At 43.3% G+C, this 26,235-nt stretch overlaps 1 protein-coding gene across 1 annotated transcript in view; it reads left to right on the forward strand.

The window, feature by feature from the left end:
- The window catches only part of SETD1B (SET domain containing 1B, histone lysine methyltransferase), a 1,665,584-nt gene that overhangs the window by 1,510,144 nt on the left and 129,205 nt on the right, over window positions 1–26,235 (forward strand). The window contains exon 19 of the mRNA XM_044068611.1: window positions 372–491. Coding sequence (XP_043924546.1) covers window positions 372–491 — 120 coding nt within the window. The remainder of the gene's footprint in view (window positions 1–371; window positions 492–26,235) is intronic.

Genomic DNA, 26,235 nt, shown 5'->3' on the forward strand with positions numbered 1-26,235 from the left:
CAGGGCTATTGCACAGCTTGTAATCAAGAGAGTGACAAATGACTATAAAGTCATTTTGAGAAACCCACATATCTTTTAGCTTGTCATTCTGCCTCCAAAATACCTTCCACTCAGCATATTTCAAATAGTTTTACAGAACTTGTTCTATGGCTTTGATCTTCTACAAAGAACTCAATTTTGTCACAAGCTATGGCACTGACCAACATATAATATCTCACTGATGTACTAGAAGTCATCTGTTGAGTAAAGATTCTTTTCCCTTTCCGTTCTCATTTATTTATTTATTTCATCAAATTTTCAAGAAAAAAATGTGATGTGTGGTAAAATGTGTTTACTGGAGGTGTAAACCAAGTGTATTTTTTTTCCTGCAGTTCCGCAAGAAGAAGTTAAAATTCTGCAAAAGTCAAATCCATGACTGGGGTCTCTTTGCAATGGAACCAATTGCAGCAGATGAAATGGTCATTGAATATGTAGGCCAGAACATTCGACAGGTGAGCCATCATTATGTCATCTTAACATAATCTTCATCTCTGTAGAAATGTTCAGTCTAATTTTCAAATATTTATATAACTGTTTGTGTAACTTTTCTCCCTCTGCTGAAAAAGGGTATATCCCAGTCTGACTATCCCAGTAAACAAAAATAAACATTTAAAGAAAAACTACTGTGTACTATTTATATATTCTTTGCATTAGTATAGTTTCTACAGGTAGGTGTGAGTAGCTGCCTTGTAGACTTCAAATGGTAGTAAGCTTTAGTATGGGAAATAAAATATGATTATGTAATTGGTTTTCTGTTCTCTTCTAGTTTGTCCTACCATACTTTGACAGCCATTCAACCTTCAAGTTATTCTTTCATCTGCTTAATCTGTAGTGTCCTTTATTTTGTATACATTATCAGTTTGTTAGGTTCTATTTCATTTAGATTCTGTATCTTGGGGAGTTCTTGCTCTGATAACCTGTACATCTGCTGCATAGCTGACAGTTTGTTATGTACAGTCACTGCTTTTTCTTGGAGGTGTCTCTCAGATTACTCTGCATTCTGACCTGGGTAAGCAAATAGTGTGGAAATTTGTGATGAAGAATGAAATTGGGAGGTTGGGGAACTTGAAAGTCTTCCCAGGGATCCTCTTATTTCGATGCATTCTCACGTCAACATTTTTTGAAAAGGGTTTTGCATAAGAGCCCTCCATGATGACCAGTATCCCCTCCTTGAGATCTTAATTTTGTGTTAGAGAAGCTAACACTTGCTCCATTTGAACTAGCTAATCTGGCCAACGAGATGTTCTTAACATGAAAAATGTTTGTAACTGCACTGACGTCTGTAAGCAGAGTATCTGAGTTGTAAGCTGTTATGGTGAGTCAACCCTATCTAATCTTCCACAGGTACAAGGTTTCTATGAGAACTAAGCCTTCTTTTATAGCTGAAGTGGTATCCAAGTTTACTTTAAGCCAAAGCATCTATTTTCCAGTTTTTTTTTCCTGAACCTAAAAATGAAAGAGAAATGATACTCCATACCTTGGATGTCCACAGACAACTCTGGTAATATCTTGACAGAACTAAATCTTTCAGATCTTCAGATCAGTTGTTAATTTCTTGTGATAGTAAGAAGGGACAATCTGTGTCAAAACAGACTATTTTCAAATGGGTGTCTCAAGCTATTACATTTTGTTATACTTATACAACCAAACTATTCCAGACAGGGTCAAGGCTTACTCTTCTGTGGCCTTGACTTTATCTGTGACTTTTTGGAAAGAGTTGGATCTAGAAGCAACAAACGTAGTCCTGTATACATACTTTTACAAAACACTGTAAGCATGGTTCCTTTTCTAGGTGTAGATCAGGCTTTGCCAAGACCATTTTCCAGGGGGCTCCTGGACTCTTCTCCCAAATGTAGTGAGCTATGGTAATCTTCCTATATAGCTAATGCTACAGTGATCAATATGATGAACATAGTACTGTTTTAGAAGTAAACTTACCATAACAGTAGTTCGAATGATCACTGCTGCAGGAGTTGCTGCATCCATTCCCCTTGTTTTTTTTGCTGTGTTGCTTATGCTTGGGTGTGGACACTTATTTTTTGTTCCTAGCCTTGTCCTTTCAGGGCTCAGACTCCCTCTTTCTTTTGGCCTTAAAGCTCTTTAGGGCTTGGTGCAAAAACTTGCTTTTTTATTTAGTTCAGCTTGAGCTAATAGTTTAGGCATGTGGAAGGTACTCTGAAGCTTTGGAACCTGGCCGGCTGTTTTATCCATGGCAGGATATGACACATATAGCTAAGGCTGCTGGAACAGTGATCATTCAGACATCTACTATTTTGGTACATTTACTTGCGCAACTGTACTTTTATACATAAAGTATAATGGAGCTTAACAGCTATAGAAGCATCCACTGCCCCTATTTAAAAAGCTGGATCATTTTTGAGCACTATTCATACCTTGACAAGACATGGAAAGTTTTACTAGGTTAATTTCAGAAGGTGCCAGAAACTTCTCAGATTTAGATATATGCAACTGCAGTTGTAATCATATTTAGTATTGGTTGTCAGCATATGAAGCCTAATGAATGGCTACACACAATTTCTTATTCATTTGTAATCAAGCTTAGCTCTATTCAGTCGCTTACCGCTTGCTCAGAGGTGACCTTTGCCTAACATACAAGGCCATGTCAAACCCAGATTTGATGAATATGCTTCACCTCAAAAAATCTAGATCCGTCAGAGCCACAAGGGCGGGAGACTTAAACCTCGACACGGCTATTAATAGGACGTGCTGGAGGGATAGATTCATCACCCAAAGACTCCCTATGCTGTGGAATAAAATCCCGGTATATGTGAGGCAGAGCACCTCGCTGGCCTTGTTCAAGAGAAATCTTGACCAATGGATGGGAGATCGCAGATATACCCCAGGGATTACCTCAGTGTCACTGCTCAACAGAGGCACAGCAAAATAATGGGTATAGTTCCCCATACTAAAGGGGTGGCGTAAGCCACAAAACTTTGGGCTAGGCTTATAAATGCCCTCGGGCAGATAGCCTAGTATGAACCTATGAACCTATGAACCTATGAACAACTTTCATTCATATCATAAAGTCATAGAAGATGCAAGACAGCTGAGTCATGTGGCAATTTACATCTTGCTGGTACACACCCCTGCACCTTAACTCCTTTTTCAAGGAGTGGCAGGCCAGTCATGATGGGGGTTGAATTTGTAAATACCCATCCAATTATCTTAACTCCTTTTTAAAGTAAGATAGTAAATACCCATCTAGTTGTCTTAACTCCTTTTTGAAGTAAGATAATGCCGCACTGCTTGATTTGGAGTGAAAGTTTGTTGTAAAGAAGGGGGTAGGCATTTTGTGATGAATGTCTCTGTCTGTCATTCTCCTGTTTCTGTCCTTCTACTGTGATTTTTTTATTTGCTAAAGTAGATTCAAATCTCTGATCCTAGTGCCTGCAGGACTGTTTGATTTATGGAGATAAAAGAGGTCTTGGACTACTGGATCCCTAATGGCCTGAAAATCAAGTGACAGATTGCCCCTAAGTAGTTCCTTAGGACACTGAATTCAGGACAGAGTTTCAGTCTTCTCTAGTAGCTCATATCATTTAAACTCATGATCTTTTTCATTAGGAACCTCTGTGGTATCTCCAGCTGTTGGATATGTTTAGTTAGATGCATCCCAAAGGGCGCATTGTGTTAGATTATAGGCCTAATCAATGTGGAATATTGAGGGTACAGACTTCTTTGGCTCTAGAAGACATTGAGATTAGCTGTGCCAGATAAATAGATTTCCTAACCACTGTATGATGATCTAGCCACTGTTGCAATGTGAAGATCAAAGGAGAGGGATTATCTACCCATGTTAGAAGATCTCTCACAAGGTCTTCATTTTGAAATGAGATGTTATGTGTACAATAAGCTGGATGTAAAAATTGTAAAACCAAATGAGACAGTATTGTACGCTTTAGCATTTAATTTTAGCCCATTTTTGTGCACAAGTTATGAATGTGTGTAAGTTTAAGTTGAAGATTCTACATGTAAAGAGGGACTTGAGAATGCCAACCAGTCATCTGCAAACTTTAATCAGAGCCCCAGGTTTGATTTGGAGATCTGAGAAGTAGATGTCCCAGCATGGATTCTGGAGGAACTCCGCTGATCACCTTCATTCTCTGAGGACATATCTGTCTCCCTCACTGTGTGGGTTCTTTTCCTCTGCCAGTTTGCTGTTCACCTCACTGCAAAGGGATCAGTTAATTACTCTTTTAGTGTACTAATTGTGTTAGTATGTGGTATGGTATCAAATGCTTGGCAAGGTGAAAGCATGCTATATGGGCAGCATGACCACTCTCCGTGGCTTGTGTTACACTTTCAAAGAAACTCACCAGATTCATTAGGCAAGATCTACCTTTAAGAAAACTAAACTGTTGGAGTAGTGTCTATTTTTATGTTATAGTTTATCAGGTATTACCCATTCAATATCTGTGCAGATGAGGTGTATCAGACTAATGGGTCTGTTATTTCTGAAGTCCATGGTAGGGCCACTTTTACTGATGTAGCATCACAACAGTTGAGTGCTGTGGCTAATCTCAAGTTGAATAGCTGTAGGAGCGGATCGACCAGCACATGTGTAGTGTTGTTTGGCAAGCAGCTGGGTATATTATCAGGCCTCATCAAGGATGTTGCTTTTTTTTTTCTTTTGTAAGTAGGTTTAGGTAGTGTTCGGCAGTTATGATAGGGGTCTGAGATACTCTGGGATATGTTGGTTTTGTATAATTTTGAGATGAAATTGGCACTGAATTTGTTTGCTTGTATATTTGTGATATCCACTGCAAATGAGTAGGTAGCACCATTCATAAGTTCAAAACAATAAAAAAAAACTTCATTGAATTATCACATGACATAGGCAGATTTGTATTTATATAAAAGTAATACAAAGAGTAAAAAGGTCACACAGATAACCAACTGGTTAAAAAACACAAAAAGAAAACTCTAGCAGAATTGCCATTTAGCAGAAACACCAGATATCCTTAAAGGGTGATTTGCATATATCCCACGACGGACGTCTCTGTTGCAAGAGGTTTAAGGTATTGTATAAAAGTAATCAAACCATATTAAGTTCACATTTACAAACATTATACATCACGTATGTTGTTATATATCCTGTCATCTAAGCAACATTACATAAATTATTCAATTCCTGCCTTCCCTTAAACCTCATTCCTCCTCTAAAACATTTTTCTGGGTGCATTTATTTAACACTTTTTACTGGGAAAGTCTGACTTGAAACGAGCCAGTTTTCAGTGGAGGCCAGGGAGAAACACTCCAAACCATGTCTTTGTATCATTGGAGGAAACCAGAGCACCCGGAGGAAATCCACATGAATGCAGGGAGGATATGCATACTCCACACAGAAGGCACCCCAGCCGTGAATCGAACCAGAGAACCTACATAGAAAGAATGGAAATTGTTCCACAATTTCCATTTTTTCTATGTAAAGTTCAAAGTTCATGTTAAAGTTCTATGTAAAAGTTCAAAGCAATGTTGAGTGTGATTTCTTACTTCCCTGATGTAACTAAAGAAGGTTTGTATTTGTCCTTAGCTCCCACTTCTAGTCTAAGTTAATGGGGTGCCTTTCTGAGAGACAGGTATACACCTGCAGCAGGTCTGCAGCTTCATTTATGCTACTTCCATTTATCTTAATTCAGCTTTCCAAGTCAGTGCAACTTTTGTTTGATGTAACATGTTAAAACCTCATGTTGTCATTCTGGTTACTCTTGGCTAAATTTATGTTGATAAATTATTTCCTTAAACTGCAGTTGTGGAATTTTTTAAACAACTTCCTATTGATTAATATGGTAGGATTTATCTTCTCTTGCAATTGTAGAGTGTTCTGATTGAGAAGATAAAGGAATAAACACTGGTAAGCCTGTATGCAGGATGCATATTTTCTTACTGCATTTAGCAAGTACATTGTGTCCCTGTTTTGGATTAGCTATGTGCATATCAACCTAGACACTTCCAAACGTACAACACCTGCACTGTTACGTCATATTTTATGAATCTACATTGCTAAATATAACTGTAAAGCCCTCCTTTTTGCTAACTCAACAGCTCAAATAACTGTACAGTACATCATTTGCAAAATATCTGAAGGAGCAATTGGTTCCAATAATTCAGAACACAGATTCATTCATCTGCTAGTCAGACTGTTTCCTTTTGTGGAAATATTAAATTTTCCACTCAAAGCCACTGAAATGTTATGAGGTAACCCTTCCTTTTACTGGTAGTGTAACATTCAACATTTAGGAGCCTAGCTGCATGTATTTTTTTCATTTCTTGGAATCAGAATTGCAGTAATTGCTGCATAGTATATACAGTATAGTTGTGACTGTTTATGCAATGCACATTCTTCAGAGTAGCTAATCTTGTTTTACTGCTTCCACTCCCAGAAGGATGTCATGAATATCAGGCTTAAAAAATGTGTTCATTGCCACTAGAACAGTTTCGGGCTCCAAATGTCTTTGCACTATGCAAAAGCTGATGATGTTCTTCGTGTTTCACTGTTGCAGTCATCATATTTGAGTTATCTGCCTGCAGGTAGCCCTCAGCTGGCCTGAATACCAGAGTCTTTGGATTTCTGCGTCGGATGCTGTCTCTTCTTCCATGATGTCAGGTCGTTAGGGGTATAAAACATGCAGCCGATGCCATTACATCAGTCCTTCTTGCTGTGCGGTGCCCGAAGCAGAAGCAGTTCGCAAGTGCCGGTCAGCCGACTCCTGAAATTTTCGTTTTCGAGTTTCAGACCCGAAGTCTTCAAAAAAAGATAAGTACCCCGTTGGGGATCCTTTTTCTTGCTCCAACTGATGTCAGTAAAAGTTAACAATTGTCTTACCTGTGGAAAGCAAATACCTCAGAGATTTTCATTCGTACTGCATCCCCTGTTTAGGCCCAGAACACGACGTCCTTCGCTGTTGGTTCTGTGCCTTGTTCATCCCCTGAACTATTCATCGTTGGGCTATTTTTGCATCCAATTACTTTTGTATTTGATCTCAGTACTCCAAAATGGCTTCCTTAAGCCATCCGACTACTGATCTTCCAAAAAGACGTAAGGCTAAAGACAGAGACAGACCGCATAAGTCCAAAACTGCCGACGACACTTCCGTTAAGCTAGTCACTAGTCCGCCGGTACTCAGTGAGGCATTTTCGCAGCCCCTTATACCCGCTACTTCAAATTTGCAGGCCTCTACTGAGACCCATTCGGAGTCCGGTATGCCACAAGATGCTTCTTCGACTATGCGACCTGTGGATGTCTCTACCTTGGATGGGTCCGGAGCCACTGTGCAGGCACCGGCTTCTGAGGGTGTATTCAGGCCTACAGACATTCATTTTAAACCAACACCATCGTTTCCATCCAGAAGTTTTGAAACCCTCTGGCCAAAAACTCGCACTATGCCTAGAAAACTGGCGACCAGACTACGGGCTCAGGCCTATATGCCTCAAAAACAAATGCTTAGAATGGCTGAAGACCTTATTACTTTAATTAGGGGAAGCCAGCCTTCCCCCTCTAAGAGACCTAGAACTGAATTTCTTTCTGAGTCTTCTGATCAGGAATCTGATATTTCTGCTCTTTCTGATTACCAGGATTTGCCCTTATCTACTTATGAGGATTCTGATGCAGCGGATTCCATTCTCTCTGCTTCCCCTCCAGGAGCATTTCCGCTGGGAAAGCCAGGATTACTCTGAGTCCAAAAAGAGACTTAGGGAATTCTTACTCCTGCCCCAACACAGGCTTTTTGCTATCCCTCCTGTTCTGGACATTGTAGATGATGCTTTCTTGGAATCTAGCCTTACCCCAGACACTTTACCTCCACCTCCCAGAAAACCTGACAAGTACTACAGAGTACTTCACTCTCACAAGTTCCTCTTCAAGAATTCTTCTGCGTATCCAGAGACCATTTCCCAAGGACCAAAATGCATTAAGGCTACTCCTGCCAAAAATCCTACCCCTTCTGATAGAGATTCTAGCGCCTTAGACAGATGGAGTAAGAAGGTATACACTTCTGTTACTTTGGCCATTAGGGCTTTAAATTGCCAGTTTCATATGTTAAAGTATCAGCAGCATATTATGGGACTTCTTAAACAGAAAATGATGTTGATTCCTGACTGTATTGAACACAAAGATTTGCAAGATTTAATGCATTCTGCAGAACAAGTTGGTAAACATACTTTGCAGTGTGGTTTTGATGCTTTAGAAGCATCTTGCAAGGCTGCTGTCACTGGGTCTGTACTTAGAAGGCATGCTTGGCTTAAAGAACAAAACTTGCCAGATCATGTTAAAGCTAAATTACTGGATGCTCCGTTAAACCAAGACTGCCTTTTTGGCAACAAAGCAGAAGTCGTCCTCAAATGGATGGAGAAAAAAGATAAATCTATGCAAACTGTTAAAGATTTCCTACAAGTACAGCCTCCCAGATTCAGTAGGCATTGGCCTTCAAAGAACTGGTCCTTTCTAGTCCCTTTGAGACCTTTTCAGTCCAAACCCAGAGACAGCAGACCACCTAGGCTACAGTCTCAGGCTACCCACAGACCTAAGCAGAGGGGGGCTCCCACTTCCAAAGCAGGGAGTAGTAAGCCACCTCCCTACGGAAAAATGGCACAATGACTTAACCTTAACCCTTCCAAGCCCTGCTCAACTACCTGCTCCCTTAGGAGGAAAGCTCGCCCTGCATGCAAAAAATTGGGAACTCATTACCCAGGACAAATGGGTTTTGAACATAGTTTCCCAAGGAAAAAGATTCCATTTCCACACACTACCAGCCCCAAATGGTTGGTCAGTCCTACCCCTAAATCAATGGGCAGAGGCCCAACAGCAGGTTCTCTCTCTTCTCAGTATCAAGGCTAGTCAACCTGTCCCAGCAGAACAAAGGGGACAAGGTTTTTATTCAAGACTTTTTCTGGTACCCAGAAAAGACAACTCTTGGCGTCCTGTCCTGGACCTGTCTATTCTCAACACCTTTCTGGTAGTTCCAAAATTCAAAATGCTAACTCTTCCAACAGATTCTTCCTATGCTAGCCAAGGATGCCTGGCTGGCAACCTTAGACTTAAAGGAAGCTTTACCTGCACATCCCAGTAAGGGAATCTTGTAGGAAATACCTACACTTCAGGGCAGGCTGCATGCACTATCAGTTCTCTGCACTTCCCTTTGGCTTATCTACTGCGCCCAGGGTATTCACAAAGTGTCTAGCTCCAGCCATTGCATTTTGCAGGCAGAGAAATGTTCAAATTTACCCATACTTGGACGATTGTCTGATTCAGGCAGAAAACCAGGACTTGCTATTACAACACCTGGCATTTGTAAAGAAACTTCTAACCTTACTGGGGTACACAATCAACGAAAAGAAATCTCACCTAGTACCCTGCCAACAGATTGTATTCCTGGGAGCAAGCTTGAACACAACTTCCCAGATGGCATTCCTCACTCCAAAGAAACAAGTTTGTTTGACAACCTACTTCAAACTATTGGCCACAAAACCTCAGCTATCTGCAAGGAAAATACTGCAGGCTCTAGGGTTCATGGCCTCTTGCATTCTACTAATTCCATATGCTAGAATACATATGAGGAAACTCCAATGGTATCTAAAAAGCCTGTGGTGTAAACATTCTCAGGACCTGGAAACTGTGATTTCTATCATTCCTTGTATGAAGACAGAGTTCCTTTGGTGGGCAGAGACCTGCTACCACAACAAGGGACTCCCTTTCACTCTGCCCCCTGTTGCCCAAACCCTAACAACAAACGCATCAGACTATGCATGGGGGCTCACATGGCAGAGCAGTGCATTCAGGGCAAATGGAACCCGAGACAGAAGCACCTGCTTATCTATCAAAAAGAAATGTTAGCTGTACAGAATGCTGTGACAGCCTTCAAAGACTGTATTCTTCCAGGACAACTATTTGTAAAGACAGACAACACCACCGTTATGTGGTACATAAACTAGCAGGTGGGAACCCACTCGTACCCTCTCTGGAGACTAGCCATGGCTCTGTGGAACACATCCTTGAGCTACCAAGTACACCTACAAGCTCAATTCCTGGCAGGCAAACTAAATTCACTGGCAGACGACTTAAGCAGAATTCTCATGGACCCACACAAATGGAAACTAGAACCCAAAATATTCAACCTCTTGAGGAACAAATGGGGGACTCCGGAGATAGACCTGTTTGCTTCCCGTCAGAACTACCAACTGGACAAATTCTGCACAAGAACTCCCCACAGTCAAGCTTGGAAAGTGGATGCCCTGTCCTTTACCTGGGAAAGCCTCTCGGTTTATGCCTTTCTCCCTCTGTCTCTCCTCTCAAAGGTTCTACTAAAGCTAAAACAGGACAAGCCAAGGACAATACTGATTGCACCAGACTGACCACGCCAGCACTGGTACCCCCTCTTGCGCAGTATGACACTGCTGCAACCATGGCACCTGCCTCAGACCCCTTCCCCTGCTGTCTCAGCAAACTGGCCAGATTCTGCACCCTTAGCTTCAAACCCTCAACCTTGCAGCCTGGCTAATTCCTTGAGCTCTCTTCTAGCATCCCTCAGTAAGCAGGTGCTGGATGTCATACTGGAGGCAAGGAGGCCTAGTACTAGAAAATCCTATGCTGAAAAGTGGAAAAGATGCTGTTCCTGCAGACAGGCTCAGGGAATAGCCACAACGGTGCCCAGCTTACCTCATATTCTGCAGTACTTAACAGAAATGCTCCACAAGGGCCTATCCTTCTCGTCAATTAAAATTCATGCCTCTGCCATTTCAGCACATTATAATACTGAGCCACCCATCTTTTCTCACCCTCTGCTAAAACAATTCCATAGAGGGGCCAAAAATTTAAGACACCCTAGGAGAGCTCCCACTCCAGCCTGGGACCTTAACTTTGTATTGGAAAAGCTCACTCTTCCCCCCCTTTGAGCCAGCTGCAACAGCAGAGTTGAAATTCCTTTCTTTGAAAATAGCCTTCCTTCTAGCCATCACTTCAGCAATAAGAGTGTCTGAATTACAGGCCCTCATGGCAGTGGGAACCCTTCATTATCTTCCATGCGGACATGGTTTCCCTCAGGACTAATCCTTCTTTTATGCCCAAGGTGGTGTCTAGTGTGGCCCTAAATCAGTTCATTCATTTGCCTACTTCTTTCTCTTATCCACAAAACAAAGGGGAACATATACTGCACTCTCTGGACGTGCACAGACAACTTAGATTTTATTTGGACAGGACTAAGCCTCTCTGAAAATCTGAACAGCTGCTAGTTGGCTTTACTGCAGGGGCAGAGGGGAAGACCATTTCAAAGCAAACCATTTCCAAATGGATAGCTCATTGCATTAATTTCTGCTACAAGCACCATGGAAAACCTACCCCACAGGGGATAAGATCACATTCCACCAGGGCTGCATCTATCTCTGCGGCTTTTCTCAGAGGAGTCCCTACCAGTGACATCATAGAAGCTGCTACCTGGAGCTCTGTGCATACCTTCACCAAGCATTACTACATGCCTATCTTTTCTAAATCCAGAGCTGGATTTGCCACTGCAGTCTTGCAAGGCTTAATAGCTGGCCCTAATGCTCTTTAACTTCCTCCTCCCTTCCTTAGCTTTGGGAATCAACCCAAATGTGATGACTGCAACAGTGAAACACAAAGAACATAGTACAGTTGTGTACGCTTACCATAAATGTAGATGTTTGAGTGTATTCACTGTTGCAGTCCTGGTTACCCTCCCTCCAGCCCCCTGACTTCTCTTGGCGCTACCTTTCCTTCTTGTTTGGTATATTTATTTTTTTTGGTGTATTTGCTTTTTGATGAGGGTGTACCATACCGTATAATTGCTTCCCATTGTGGGGGCGCCTGACATCTGGGGCAAGAAAAACTGATGTAATGGCATCGGCTGCATGTTTTATACTCCTGACGACCTGACGTCATGGAAGAAGTAACAGCATCCGATGCAGAAATCCGAAGACTCGGCTGAGGGCTACCTGCAGGCAGATAACCCAAATGTGATGACTGCAACAGGGAATACACTCGAACATCTACATTTATGGTAAGTGTACACAACTGTACTTTCTTCGTGTTTCACTGTTTCAGTCATCACATTTGGGTTATCCCTGACAGGGTAGCCCTCAGCTGGCCCGAATACCAGAGGCTTAGTATTTCTGTGTTGGTTGCTGTCACTTTAGGACTGACGTCAGGTTGTCAGTAGTATAAAGGAAAGCAGCCAACACCGTTATACCAGTCTTTCTTGCCGTGGAGCCCGCAGCAGGAGCAGTTGGCATGAGTGCTGGTCAGCTGCTACTTGAGTTTCGTCTTCTGATTTGAAGCTGAAGTCTTCTAAAGCTAAATACTCCATCGGGGATGCTTTTTTCTTGCACTAACCGATGTTAGAAAAAGTTAACAATTGTCTCGCCTGTGGAAAGCAAATACCACACCGAAACTTTCATTCTTACTGTGTCACTTGTCTAGACCCAGACCATGATGTCCCCAGCTGTCGCTTCTGTGCTTTGTTCAATGCCAGAACTGTCCATCATCGGGCCCTTATTGTGGCTAGATATTTTCGCTTACAGTCCTCGAACTCCTATATGGCTTTGTCAAGCCATCCGACAGCAGATCTTCCGAAAAAACATAAAGACAGACAGACCGCACAGGTCCACACCTACCGATGATGCTTCCATTAAGCTAGTCTTCAGATCTCCGGTCCTCAGTGAGGTACTTTTGCAGCCTCTGATACCCGCTTCCGTGGAAGCCCTCCACTGAGACGCTTTCAGAGTCTGGTATGCAGCAAAACTCTTCTTCGACTAAGGATCCTGCGGTCATCTCTACCTTGGATGAGTCCGGAGCTGCTGAGCAGGAACTGGTTTCTGAGAAAGTCCATCGCACTACCGATTCTCGACACAAACTGACGTCTTCTTTCGCGACTACCGTTCATTGGAAAACAACCAAGTTTCTTAGGCCCAGGGTACAAACCACACCCAACAAACCGACGACCCAATCTCAGGCACCTGCTTCCTTGCCTCAGTCTCAAATGCTTAAAGTGGCAGAAGACCTTATCATGCTGATCAGGGGAAGCCAAGCTACCCCCTCCAAAAGGAAAAGAGATCTGTCCCCTGTAGTTTTGTCTGAACAAGAGTCAGATGACTGATGCATTTGAATATGAAGACATGCAACCCCTCTATACTTATGAGGATTGTGATGCAGAGGATTACATCCCTTTCGCCTCTCCCCCAGAGGATTTTTCCTTTGGGGGAACCATTCATACCTTAAGGAAGCATCTCCACTGGGAGAGTCTGGACTACCCTCAGTCTAAAAAGAGACTCAGGGAATTCTTAGATCTTCCACAGCACAGACCCTTGGCCATCCCCCCACTCCTGGATGTTGTGGAGGATGTTTTTATGGAATCCAGCTTGATTCCTGACACCCTTCCTCCTGCACCCAGAAAACCAGGAAGGTACTATAGAGTCCCTGACTCACACAAATTTCTTATTAAAAATCCTACTGCTGATCCTGAGGTAATTTCTCAAGGGCCTAAAGGGATTAAAGCTACCTCAGATAGGGATTTCCGAGCACTAGACAGATGGGGTAAAAAAGTATACACTTCAGTTACTCTTGCTATCAGGGCACTAAATTGTCAGATGTTCTTCGTGTTTCACTGTTGCAGTCATTGCATTTGGGTAATCTGCTGGCAGGTTGCCCTCAGTCGGCCTGAATTTCAAAGTCCTGGGTCCTGTGTTGCTTGCTGGCTCCTCTTTCATGACGTAAGGTCGTCAGGAGTATAAAACATGCAGCCGACGCCATTTTCTTCAGTCTTTCTTGCCGCGCGGTGCCTGAAGCAGAAGCAGTTCGCAAGTGCCGGTCGGCCGACTCCTGAAATTTTTGCATTCGAGTTTCAGAACCGAAGTCTTCAATTAAAGCTAAGTACCCCGTTGGGGAAACTTTTTCTTGCTCCTTACCAATGTCATTAAAAGTTAATAATTGCATTACTTGTGGGAAGCAAATACCTCATAAGGATTTTCATTTGTACTGTATTCCTTGCCTAGGCCCAGATCATAACGTGCCTTGCTGTCGGGTTTGTGCTAGATTTAACCAACGCACTATTAAGCGTTGGTATATGTTTGCTTCAAAATATTTTGGAAACAGATTTAATTACCCTGAAATGTCTTCGGATAGCAATACGACTACCGGAGTTCACAAAAAACGCAAAGAAAAGGACAGAGACAGACTGTCGAGGTCCAAAACAGATGAAGAAGCTTCTCCTAAGCCAGTCGCTGGTGCACCGGTACTCAGTGAGGCGCTTTTGCAGCCCCTGATACCCTCTACTTTTGAGTCGCAGGCCTCTACCGAGACCCGTGCCGCGAGATTCTCAGAGTATTGTACCTGCAGATGTCTCTCCCTCGGATGGGTCTGGAGCCGCTGAGCAGGCACCGGCTTCTGTGGGTGTTTTCAGGCCTCAACATTTCTATATAAAACCGACACCAGCTTCAAAAACATAAACAACTTCTACGGCTAAAAAACTGACGCATGAGCCACGTGCTCCAGCCCCTATGCCTAAAAAACAGATGATCAAAATGGCTGAAGACTTAATTACCTTAATCAGGGATTCCCAACCCCCTCCTGATAAGAGGCCTAGGCAAGACACTGATTATGAATCTTCAGATCAGGTTTCTATTTCCTCTGATTCCTCTTCTGATCAGGAATTTTCTATACCACCCTATGAGGATTCAGATGCAGAAGATTCCATCCCATCTGCATCTCCTCCTGAAGGTTATTCTTTTGGAGAAACCTTACATACTTTAAGGGAACATTTTCATTGGGAGAGTCAGGATTTCTCTGAATCAAAAAAGAGGCTTAGGGATTTCTTTCTTCCTCAGCATAGGCCTTTGGCTATATCTCCTGTATTAGACATTGTTGATGTGTTTTTGGAATCAAGCATGGCTCCTGATTTCCTACCTCCGGCTCCTAGTAAGCCAGACAGATATTACAGGGTTCCTGACTCCCACAAATTTTTATTCAAAAATCCTGCTGCTGACCCTGAAACTATCTCACAGGGTCCCAAAGGTGTAAAGGCCTCTACAGCCAAGAATCCTACCCCCTCTGATAGAGATTCCAGGGTGCTGGATAGATGGGGAAAGAAGGTTTATACGTCTGCAACCTTGGCAATTAGGGCCTTAAACTGCCAGTTTCATATGCTTAAATATCAACAGCATGTTATGGGATTATTGAAACAGAAAATGACGTTGATTTATGAATGTGTGGAAAATAAAGAATTGCAGGAATTATTGCATGCAGCAGAACAGATTGGAAAACATACTTTGCAATGTGGTTTTGATTCCCTGGAGGCCTCTTGTAGGGCCGCCATTACTGGATCTGTGATTAGAAGGCATGCCTGGCTCAAGGAGCAAAATCTGCCTGATCATGTTAAAGCTAAATTGTTGGATGCACCATTACAGCATGATACTCTGTTTGGTAATAAGGCAGAAGAGGTTTTAAAGAAAATGGAAGACAAAGCTAAATCTATGCAAACTGTAAAAGATTTCTTCCAAGTGCAGCCACCCAGGTTCAGTAGGCACTGGCCTACTAAAAATTGGTCCTTTCCTGTGTCCAACAGAGCTACTCAGGGCGAACCCAGGCGCTCAAAAGGCTCCAGATATCAATCACAGGGTTCTTGCAGGTCAAAGCAATGGGGTGCTTCCACCTCCGAATCTGGAGGAAACATAGGACAACCCTAGAGTAAGCAGTCTCAATGACTTTCCTCTACCATCTCCAAGCACTTATCTTTTGGCAGCCCCCTTGGGGGGACAACTAGCACTTCATGCTCAAAATTGGCAATTAATTACCCAGGACAAGTGGGTATTAAACATAGTATCCCAGGGGTACCGATTTCATTTCCATACTTTGCCAATTCCAAACGGATGGCTTGATCTGCCACAAAACCAGTGGGCAGAGGCCCAGAAACAAGTTATATCCATCATGGATATGGGGGCTATTCAACTGGTACCAGAAAAGGAAAAAGGACAAGGGTTTTATTCAAGACTTTTCCTGGTACCCAGAAAAGACAATTCATGGCATCCAATACTGGACTTATCCATTCTGAACATGTTCCTGGAAATCCAAAATCCAAAATGCTGACTTTGCAGCAGCTACTGCCTATGCTAGGCAAGAATGCTTGGTTAGTCACTCTAGACTTGAGGCATACCTGCATATCCCAATAAGTGAATCATGCAGAAGATACCTCCACTTCAAAGCAGATTTTTTGCATTACCAATTCTCTGCACTGCCCTTTGGCTTATCTACTGCACCCAGGGTCTTTACAAAGTGCCTGGCACCAGTAATTGCATTCTGCAGACAAAGAAACATCCAAATTTATCCTTATCTGGACGATTGTCTCATTCAAGCAGAGGACAAGGACACTCTTCTACAACATCTGACATTTGTAAAAAGGCTTCTAGCATGTCTAGGGTACATAGTAAACGAAAAGAAATCACAACTGGTACCCTCTGAAATAATTACATTCCTGGGTGCAAGCTTGAATACAACTGGCCAGATGGCTTACCTCACGCCAGACAAACAAAGGCAACTGACAACATATTTCAAACAAATGGCAACAAAAACCCAATTATCTGCAAGACAAATTCTGCAGGCTTTGAGATTCATGGCATCCTGCATTCTACTGATTCCATATGCGAAACTGCATATGAGGAAACTTCAATGGTACCTAAAAAGTTTATGGAGTCAGCATTGTCACAGCCTGGAAACAATGATTCCTCTCATTGCTGCCTGCAACAGGAGTTTCTTTGGTGGGCAGAGACATGTCACCAAAACAAGGGACTGTCATTCACTCTACCCCCTGCCACCCAAACCCTAACTACAGACACATCAGACTATGCTTGGGGTGCCCACCTGACAGGAAGATGCATTCAGGGCAAATGGAGCCCAAACCAAATGCATTTGCATATCAACCAGAAAGAAATGCTAGCTGTTCAGAATGCTCTGACAGCCTTCAAGGACTTAACTTCATCCAGGACAACTACTGATAAGGACGGACAACACCACTGTTATGTGGTACATAAACAAGCAGGGGGGTACACATTTCTACCCTCTTTGCAGACTAGCCATGGCCTTGTGGAACACAGCTTTGACTTACCAAATACATCTTCAAGCACAATTCCTACCAGGAAAGCAAAATACTCTGGCAGACAACCTAAGCAGAAATCTTATGGACCCACACAAATGGAAACTGGATCCACAAATCTTCCAACAGGTTACACAGAAATAGGGGAGCCCGGATCTATTTGCCTCTCCCCAAAGCTATCAGTTGGACACATTTTGCACAAGAACTCATCACAAAAAAAGCATGGAAAGTGGATGCTCTATCCTTCAGCTGGAAAAACCTATCAGTCTATGCTTTTCCCCCTCTGCCTCTACTCTCCAAGGTCTTACTAAAAGTCAGACAGGAAAAACCAAAAATGATTCTAATTGCTCCGGACTGGCCTCGCCAGCACTGGTACCCACTTGTAAGGAATATGTCACACCTTCCTACATGGTACTTGCCTCAAACACCTCATCTACTGTCTCAGCAGAACTTTCAAATTCTACATACTCCGCTCCAAACTCTGAATCTTGCAGCATGGCTGATCAACTAATTATTCAAACCACATCCCTCAGTAAACCTGTGAGGGATGTCCTTTTGGAAGCCAGAAGGCCTAGTACTAGAAAATCTTAATCTGATAAATGGAAGAGATTCTGTGCTTGGAACCAAGCACAAGGAAATAGACACAGCAAAGCCCAATATTCCTCAGATTTTGCAATACTTAACTGAGATGCTTGACAAGGGCCTATCTTTTTCTTCAATAAAAATCCATGCCTCTTCCATTTCAGCTCATTACAACACAGAGCCTCCCCTCTTTTCTCATCCACTGCTTAAACAGCATCTCAGAGGGGCCAAACATTTAAGGCTTCCCAGGAGAGCACCAACTCCTGCATGGGACCTCAATTTTGTGCTGGAAAAACTCACCCTGCCTCCTTTTGAAACAGCAGCTACTGCTGATGTAAAATTTCTATCTTGGAAGACAGCTTTTCTTTTGGCAGTCACTTCAGCAAAAAGGGTTTCAGAACTACAGGCTCTCATGGCAGTGGAGCCTTTCATTATTTTTTACCTGGACAGGGTGGCCCTCAGGACCAATCCTTCTTTTATGCCTAAGGTGGTATCCAGTGTGGCTCTTAACCAGACCATTCACCTGCCAACATTTTACCCAAATCTGCAGAACAAGAGGGAGTGGATTCTGCATTCATTGGATGTACACAGACAACTAAGATTCTACTTAAACAGGACCAAATCTCTAAGAAAGTCTGAGCAACGACTGGTAGCATTTGCTGCAGGATCAGAGGTGAAGGCTTTATCAAAGCAGACTATTTCTAAATGGATAAGCCACTGCATTCGTTTCTGCTATTTGTACCATGGTAAACCTGTGCCCAAGGGGATCAGATCACATTCCACCAGGGCTGCCACTACTTCAGCAGCTTTTCTCAGAGGGGTCCCAACCAAGGACTTTCTAGAAGCTGCTACTTGGAGCTCTGTTCATACCTTCACAAAGCATTATCATTTACCTCTCTTCTCTAAATCCAGGGCAGGCTTTGCCATTGCAGTCCTGCAGGGCCTTATAGCCGCTCCTAATGCTATTTAGTTCCATCCTCCCATCCATAGCTTTGGGATTCTACCCAAATGTAATGACTGCAACAGTGAAACACGAAGGACATAGTACAGTTGTGTACACTTATCATAAATGTAGATGTTCGAGTGTATTCACTGTTGCAGTCCGGGTTACCCACCCGCCATCCCCCATTCTATACCTTTTCTTTCCTTCACTATACTCAAAAGCCTTTGTGGCGTATTTACTTTTAGTTGAAGGTAAAGTTTATGTTTCTAAAAGTGCATTTATATATTTACAGTTTATTTATATATATTTTTGCTCCCCATTTGGGGGGCACCTGACATCTGGGGCAAGAAAAACCTGATTAAAATGGCATCAGCTGCATGTTTTATACCCCTGATGACCTGACGTCATGGAAGAGGAGACAGCAACTGACGCAGGACCCAAGACTTTGTTATTCAGGCCGACTGAGGGCAACCTGCCAGCAGATTACCCAGATGTAATGACTGCAACAGTGAATACACTCGAACATCTAAATTTATGCTAAGTGTGCACAACTGTACTATATTCAACATTTTGAGAAACAAATGGGGGAACCCAGAGCTAGACCTGTTTGCCTCCCCTCCGAACTACCAGTTGGACAAGTTTTGCACAAGGACTCCCCACAGACAAGCTTGGAAAGTGGATGCGCTGTCCTTCACCTGGGAAAGCCACTCAGTTTATGCCTTTCCCCCTCTGCCTCTCCTCTCTAAAGTTCTGCTAAAGATCAAACAAGACAAACCAAGGACAATACTAATTGCACCAGAATGGCCACACCAGCACTGGTATCTTGTGCAGTACTGGAACCATGGCATCTGCCTCAGACCCCTTCCCTGCTGTCCCAGCAGGAGGGCCAGATTCTGCACCCCCAGCTTCAAACCCTGAACCTTGAAGCCTGGCTAATTACCTGAGCTCTCCAATAGCATCCCTCAAGTAAGCAGGTGCTAGATGTCATTCTGGAGGCAAGAAGGCCTAGTACTAGAAAATCCTATGCTGAAAAGTGGAAAAGATACTGTTCCTGGAGCCAGACTCAGGGGATGAGCACAACAGTGCCCAGCTTACCGCATATTTGTAAATACTTAACAGAGATGCTCCACAAGGGCCTTTCCTTCTCATTAATTAAAATTCATGCCTCAGCCATTTCAGCACATTATAATACTGAGCCACCCCTCTTCTCTCACCCTCTGCTGAAACAATTCCTCTGAGGGGCCAACATTTAAGACTACCCAGAAGAGCCCCTACTCCAGCCTGGGACCTTAACTTTGTATTGGAAAAGCTCACTCTACCTCCTTTTGAGCCAGCTGCAACTACAGAGTTGAAATTCCTTTCTTGGAAAACAGCCTTCCTTCTAGCCATTACTTCAGCAAGAAGAGTGTCTGAATTACAGGCCCTCATGGCAGTGGAGCCCTTCATCATCTTCCATGCAGACAGGGTATCCCTTAGGAACAATCCTTCCTTTATGCCCAAGGTGGTATCCAGTGTGGCCCTTAATCAATCCATTCATTTGCCAACCTCCTTTTCTAATCCACAGAACAAAGGAGAATGAATACTGCACTCTTTGGACGTGCACAGACTATTTGGACAGGACTAAGCCTCTCAGAAAAACTGAACAGCTGCTAGTTGCCTTTGCTGCAGGGGCAGATGGGAAGCCCATTTCAAAACAAACCATTTCGAACTGGATAGGCCATTGCATTCATTTCTGCTATAAGCACCATGGAAAACCTACCCCACAGGAGATAAGATCACATTCCACCAGGGCTGCATCTACTTCCACAGCCTTTCTCAGAGGTGTCCCTACCAGGGACATCCTAGAAGCTACTGTCTGGAGCTCTGTACATACCTTCACCAAGCATTAGCACTTGCCTGTTTTTTCTAAATCCAGTGCTGGTTTTGCCACTGCAGTCTTGCAGGGCTTAATAGCTGGTCCTAATGCTCTCTAACTGCCTCCTTCCTTCCTTAGCTTTGGGAATCTACCCAAATGTAATGACTGCAACAGTGAAACACGAAGAACATATTACAAATGTTCTTCGTGTTTCACTGTTGCAGTCATTACATTTGGGTAATCTGCTGGCAGGGTGTCCTCAGTCAGCCTGATTAACAAAGTCTTGGGTCCTGCGTCAGTTGCTGTCCCTTCTTCCATGACGTCAGGTTGTCAGGGTTATAAAACATGCAGCCGATGCCATTACATCAGTCTTTCTTGCCGCGCGGTGCCCGAAGCAGAAGCAGTTCGCAAGTGCCAGTCGGCCGACTCCTGAAATTTTCATTTTTGAGTTTCAGAACCGAAATATTCAACTAAAAGCTAAGTACCCTGTTGGGGAAACTTTTTCTTGTTCCTTACCGATGTCAGTAAAAGTTAATAATTGTATTACTTGTGGGAAGCAAATACCTCATAAGGATTTTCATTTGTACTGTATTCCTTGCCTAGGCCCTGACCATGACGTGCCTTGCTGTCGGTTTTATGCTTTATTTAATCAGCAATTTTGCTTCTAAATATTTCGGTTCTCGTTTTAATTATCCAGAAATGACATCAGTTAGCCATCCAACTACCGGAATACCGAAAAAACACAAAGAAAAAAACAGAGACAGACCGTTGAGGTCCAAAACTGCCGATGACGCTTCTCCTAAGCCAGTCGCCAGTTCACCGGTACTCAGTGAGGTGCTTTCGCAGCCCCTAATACCCGCTACTTCTGATCCGCAGGCCTCTACTGAGACCCATTCGGAGTCTGGTATGCCGCAAAATGCTTCACACATGGAACCAGCGGATGTCTCTACCTTGGATGGGTCTGAAGCCGCTGTGCAGGCACCGGCTTCTAAGGGTGTATTCAGGCCTACAGACTTGCATATTAAACTGACTCCCAACTTCAATACTAAGGTCAAAATCTCGATCTATGTCTAAAAAAATGACCCCCAGGCCACATGTTCAGGCCCCTATGCTTAAAAAACAAATGATCAAAATGGCTGAAGATTTAATTACTCTAATCTGGGGTAGTCAAACCCCCCCCCCCCCCCCAAAAAAAGAGGCCTAGGGTTGAACTTGACTATGAATCTTCTGAACAAGACTCTGTTTCTTCTGTCTCTTCTAATGATCTGGATTTGTCCATACCTACTTATGAGGACTCTGATGCAGAGGATTCCATTCCCTCTGCTTCTCCCCCTGAGGATTTCTCTTTTGGGGAAACTTTACATACCTTAAGGGAGCATTTCCACTGGGAAAGTCAGGATTTTTCTGAATCCAAAAAGAGGATTAGGGATTTCCTCCTTCCTCAGCAAAGGCCTTTGGCTATACCTCCTGTACTAGACATTGTTGATGATGTGTTTTTGGAATCCAGTATGGCCCCTGATTCCTTACCCCCAGCACCTAGTAAACCAGACAGGTACTACAGGGTTCCTGAGTCACACAAATTCCTTTTCAAAAATCCTGTTGTGGACCCTGAAACCATTTCTCAGGGGCCCAAGGGCATTAAGGCTTCTACTGCTAAAAATCCTACCCCTTCTGATAGAGACTCCAGGGCACTGGATAGATGGGGTAAAAAAGTTTATACTTCTGCAACCTTAGCAATCAGGGCTTTAAATTGTCAATTCCATATGCTAAAATATCAACATCATGTCATGGGACTGCTTAAACAGATAATGATGTTGATTTCTGATTGTGTGGAAAATAGATTTACAGGATTTATTGCATTCAGCTGAACAAGTTGGAAAACATACTTTGCAATGTGGTTTTGATTCTTTAGAGGCGTTTTGCAGGGCTGTTGTTACTGGGTCTGTGCTTAGAAGTCATGCTTGGCTTAAAGAGCAGTCTCTGCCTGGTCATGTTAAAGCAAAACTGTTGGATGCTCCTTTGCAGCAGGACCATCTGTTTGGCAATAAGGCTGAAGAAGTTCTAAAAAAGATGGAAGATAAAGCTAAATCTATGCAAACTGTGAAAGAATTCTTACAAGTACAACCTCCTAGATTTAGTAGGCACTGGCCTACTAAGAAGTGGTCCTTTCCAGCTCCTTCCAGAGCCACTCCAGCCAAACCCAGACATTACAAAAGCACCAGGTGTCAGTCGCAAGGGACTTTCAAAACTAAGCAATGGGGTGCTTCCACTTCTAAATCTGGAAATAACAAGGTACCACCCTATGGTAAACAGTCTCAATGACTTCCTTTTAAAATTACCAAGCACTTACTTCTAGCTGCCCCTTTCGGGGGAAAACTGGCTCTTCATGCAAAAAATTGGCAACATATGACCCAGGACAAATGGGTTTTAAATATAGTGTCCCAGGGATACAGATTTCATTTCCACATGCTGCCAACTCCAAACAGGTGGCCAGACCTGCCCCCAAATCAGTGGGCAGAGGCTCAGAAACAAGTATTTTCCCCCTAAACATGGGGGCTATTCAACTAGTATCAGAAGAGGAAAAGGGACAAGGTTTCTATTCCAGACATTTCCTGGTACCCAGAAAAGACAAATCCAATTCTGGACCTGTCTACTCTAATCACCTTTCTGGACATTCCAAAATTCAAGATGCTGACTCTTCACCAGTTACTTCCTTTGCTAGGCAAGGATGCCTGGTTGGCAACTCTAGATTTAAAAGAGGCTTACCTGCATATCCCAATCAGGGAATCTTGCAGAAGATACCTGCACTTCAAAGCAGGCTACTTGCATTATCAGTTCTCTGCACTGCCCTTTGGTTTGTCTACTGCGCCCAGGGTATTCGCAAAGTGCCTGGCTCCAGTAATTGCATTTTGCAGTCAAAGAAATATTCAAATATATCCATACGTGGATGATTGTCTAATTCAGGCAGAAAACCAGGCCATTCTTCTAAAACATCTGGCATTTGTAAAAAGGGTTCTAACTTGTCTAGGGTACACCATAAACGAAAAGAAATCACAAATGGTACCCTCTCAAAAAATTACATTCCTAGGTGCAAGCTTGAATACAACTGCCCAGATGGCTTTCCTTACGCCAGAAAAGCAAATTCATTTGGTGACTTGCTTCAAACAGGTGGCCACAAAAACCCTGCTGTCTGCAAGGCAAATACTGCAAGCCTTGGGGTTCATGGCCTCCTGCATTCTTCTAATTCCATATGCAAGACTGGATATGAGGAAACTTCAGTGATACTTAAAAAGTTTATGGAGTCAACATTGTCACAGCCTGGAAACATTGATACCTATCATACCTTGCCTGCGCCTAGAGTTCCTATGGTGGGCAGAGGCCTGCCACCAAAACAAGGGACTGCCATTCACACCACCCCCTGCTGCCCAAACCCTAACTACAGATGCATCAGACTATGCATGGGGGGCTCATCGGGCAGGGAAGTGCATTTAGGGCAAATGGAGCCCAAATCAAATGCACCTTCATATCAATTAAAAAGAAATGTTAGCTGTACAGAATGCACGGACAGCCTTCAAGGACTATATCCAGGACAACTAATGATAAAGACAGATAACACCACGGTTATGTGGTACATAAACAAGCAGAGGGGTACACATTCTGCAGTCTAGTCATGGCATTGTGGAACACGGCCTTGAGCTACCAAGTATAACTGCAAGCTCAATTCCTGCCAGGAAAGCTGAACATCATGGCAGATGAACTAAGCAGAAATCTCATGGACCCACACAAATGGAAACTGGAACCACAGATTTTCAACATGTTGACACGCAAATGGGGGAGCGTAGACATAGATCTTTTTGCCTCACCCCAGAACTACCAGTTGGACAAATTTTGCACAAGAACTCATCACAAAAAAAGCCTGGAAGGTGGATGCTCTGTCCTTCAGCTGGAAACACCTATCAGTCTATACCTTTCCCCCTCTGCCTCTGCTCTCCAAAGTTCTACTAAAAGTCAAACAGGACAAACCAAAAATGATTTTGATTGCTCCAGACTGGCCTCACCATCACTGGTACCCACTTCTGCGCAGTGTGTCACAAATTTCACCTTGGCACCTGTCTCAGGCAACTTCCTTACTGTCTCAGCAGGAGAACCAAATTCTGCACCCTCAGCTCCAAACATTGAATCTTGCAGCTTGGCTAATCATTTAAATTCCCCCTTAGCATCCCTCAGCAAACCTGTGATGGATGTAATTTTGGAGGTGAGAAGACCTAGTACTAGAAAATCTTATGCTGACAAATGGAAAAGATTCTGTGCCTGGAATCCATCTCAAGGGGTGAGCACAGCAGTGCCCAATTTACCTCAGATTTTGCAGTACTTAACTGAGATGCTTCACAAGGGACTGTCTTTTTCTTCCATAAAAATCCATGCCTCAGCCATTTCAGCTCATTACAACACAGACCCCCCCCCCCTTCTCTCATCCTCTGCTAAAGCAGTATCTCAGAGGGGCCAAAAACGTGAGACCGCCCAGGAGAGCTCCAACCCCTGCCTTGGACCTTTACTTTGTATTGGAGAAACTCACTGTACCTCCTTTTGAGCCAACTGCTACTGCAGACTTAAAATTTCTTTCCTGGAAAACAGCCTTTTTTTTTAGCAATCACTTCAGCTAGAAGGATATCTGAATTACAGGCCCTTATGGCAGTGGAGCCTTTCATCATCTTTCATGCGGACAGGGTGTCACTCAGGACCAATCCATCATTCATGCCCAAGGTGGTATCCAGTGTGGCTCTTAATCAGTCCATTCATTTGCCAACTTACTTTCCCAATCCACAGAACAAGGGGGAGCAGATTCTGCATTCATCGGATGTACACAGACCACTTAGATTCTACTTGGACAGGACTAAATCTCAAAGAAAATCTGAACAACTGCTGGTAGCATTTGCTGCAGGGGCAGAGGGGAAGGCTATTTCAAAGCAAACCATTTCTAAATGGATAAGCCATTGTATTCATTTCTGCTATAAGCACCATGGAAAACATATCCCCCAGGGGATCAGATCTCATTCCACCAGGGCTGCATCTAGTTCTACAACCTTTCTCAGAGATGTTCCTACCGGGGATATTCTAGAAGCTGCTACCTTGGGTTCAGTTCATACTTTCACCAAGCATTATCACTTACCAATTTTCTCTAAATCCAGAGCTAGCTTTGCCACTGCTGTTTTGCAGGGCCTTATAGCTGGTCCTAATGCTGTATAAATCCATCCTCCCAACCATAGCTTTGGGAATCTACCCAAATGTAATGACTGCAACAGTGAAACATGAAGAACCATAGTACAGTTGTGTAGACTTACCATAAATGTAGATGTTTGAGTGTATTCACTGTTGCAGTCCTGGTTACCCTCCCTCCAACCCCCTGTTTTTCTCTTACTATACCCCTACTTTCTTTTACTATGCTTAAGCCTTTTTTGGTGTATTTGCTTTTGTTTGGAGGTATATTTTTATGTTTTTAATTACTTATATATATTTTGCTCCCCATTTGGGGGGCACCTGACGTCTGGGGAAAGAAAAACTGATGTAATGGCATCGGCTACATGTTTTATACCCCCTGACGACCTGACGTCATGGAAGAAGGGACAGCAACAGATGCAGGACCCAAGACTTTGTTAATCAGGCTGACTGAGGGAAACCTGCCAGCAGATTACCCAAATGTA

This window comes from Protopterus annectens, chromosome 4.part0 (genome assembly GCF_019279795.1).
Source record: "Protopterus annectens isolate FY-2018-M chromosome 4.part0, PAN1.0, whole genome shotgun sequence".
NCBI classification, from domain to species: Eukaryota; Metazoa; Chordata; order Ceratodontiformes; family Protopteridae; genus Protopterus; species Protopterus annectens.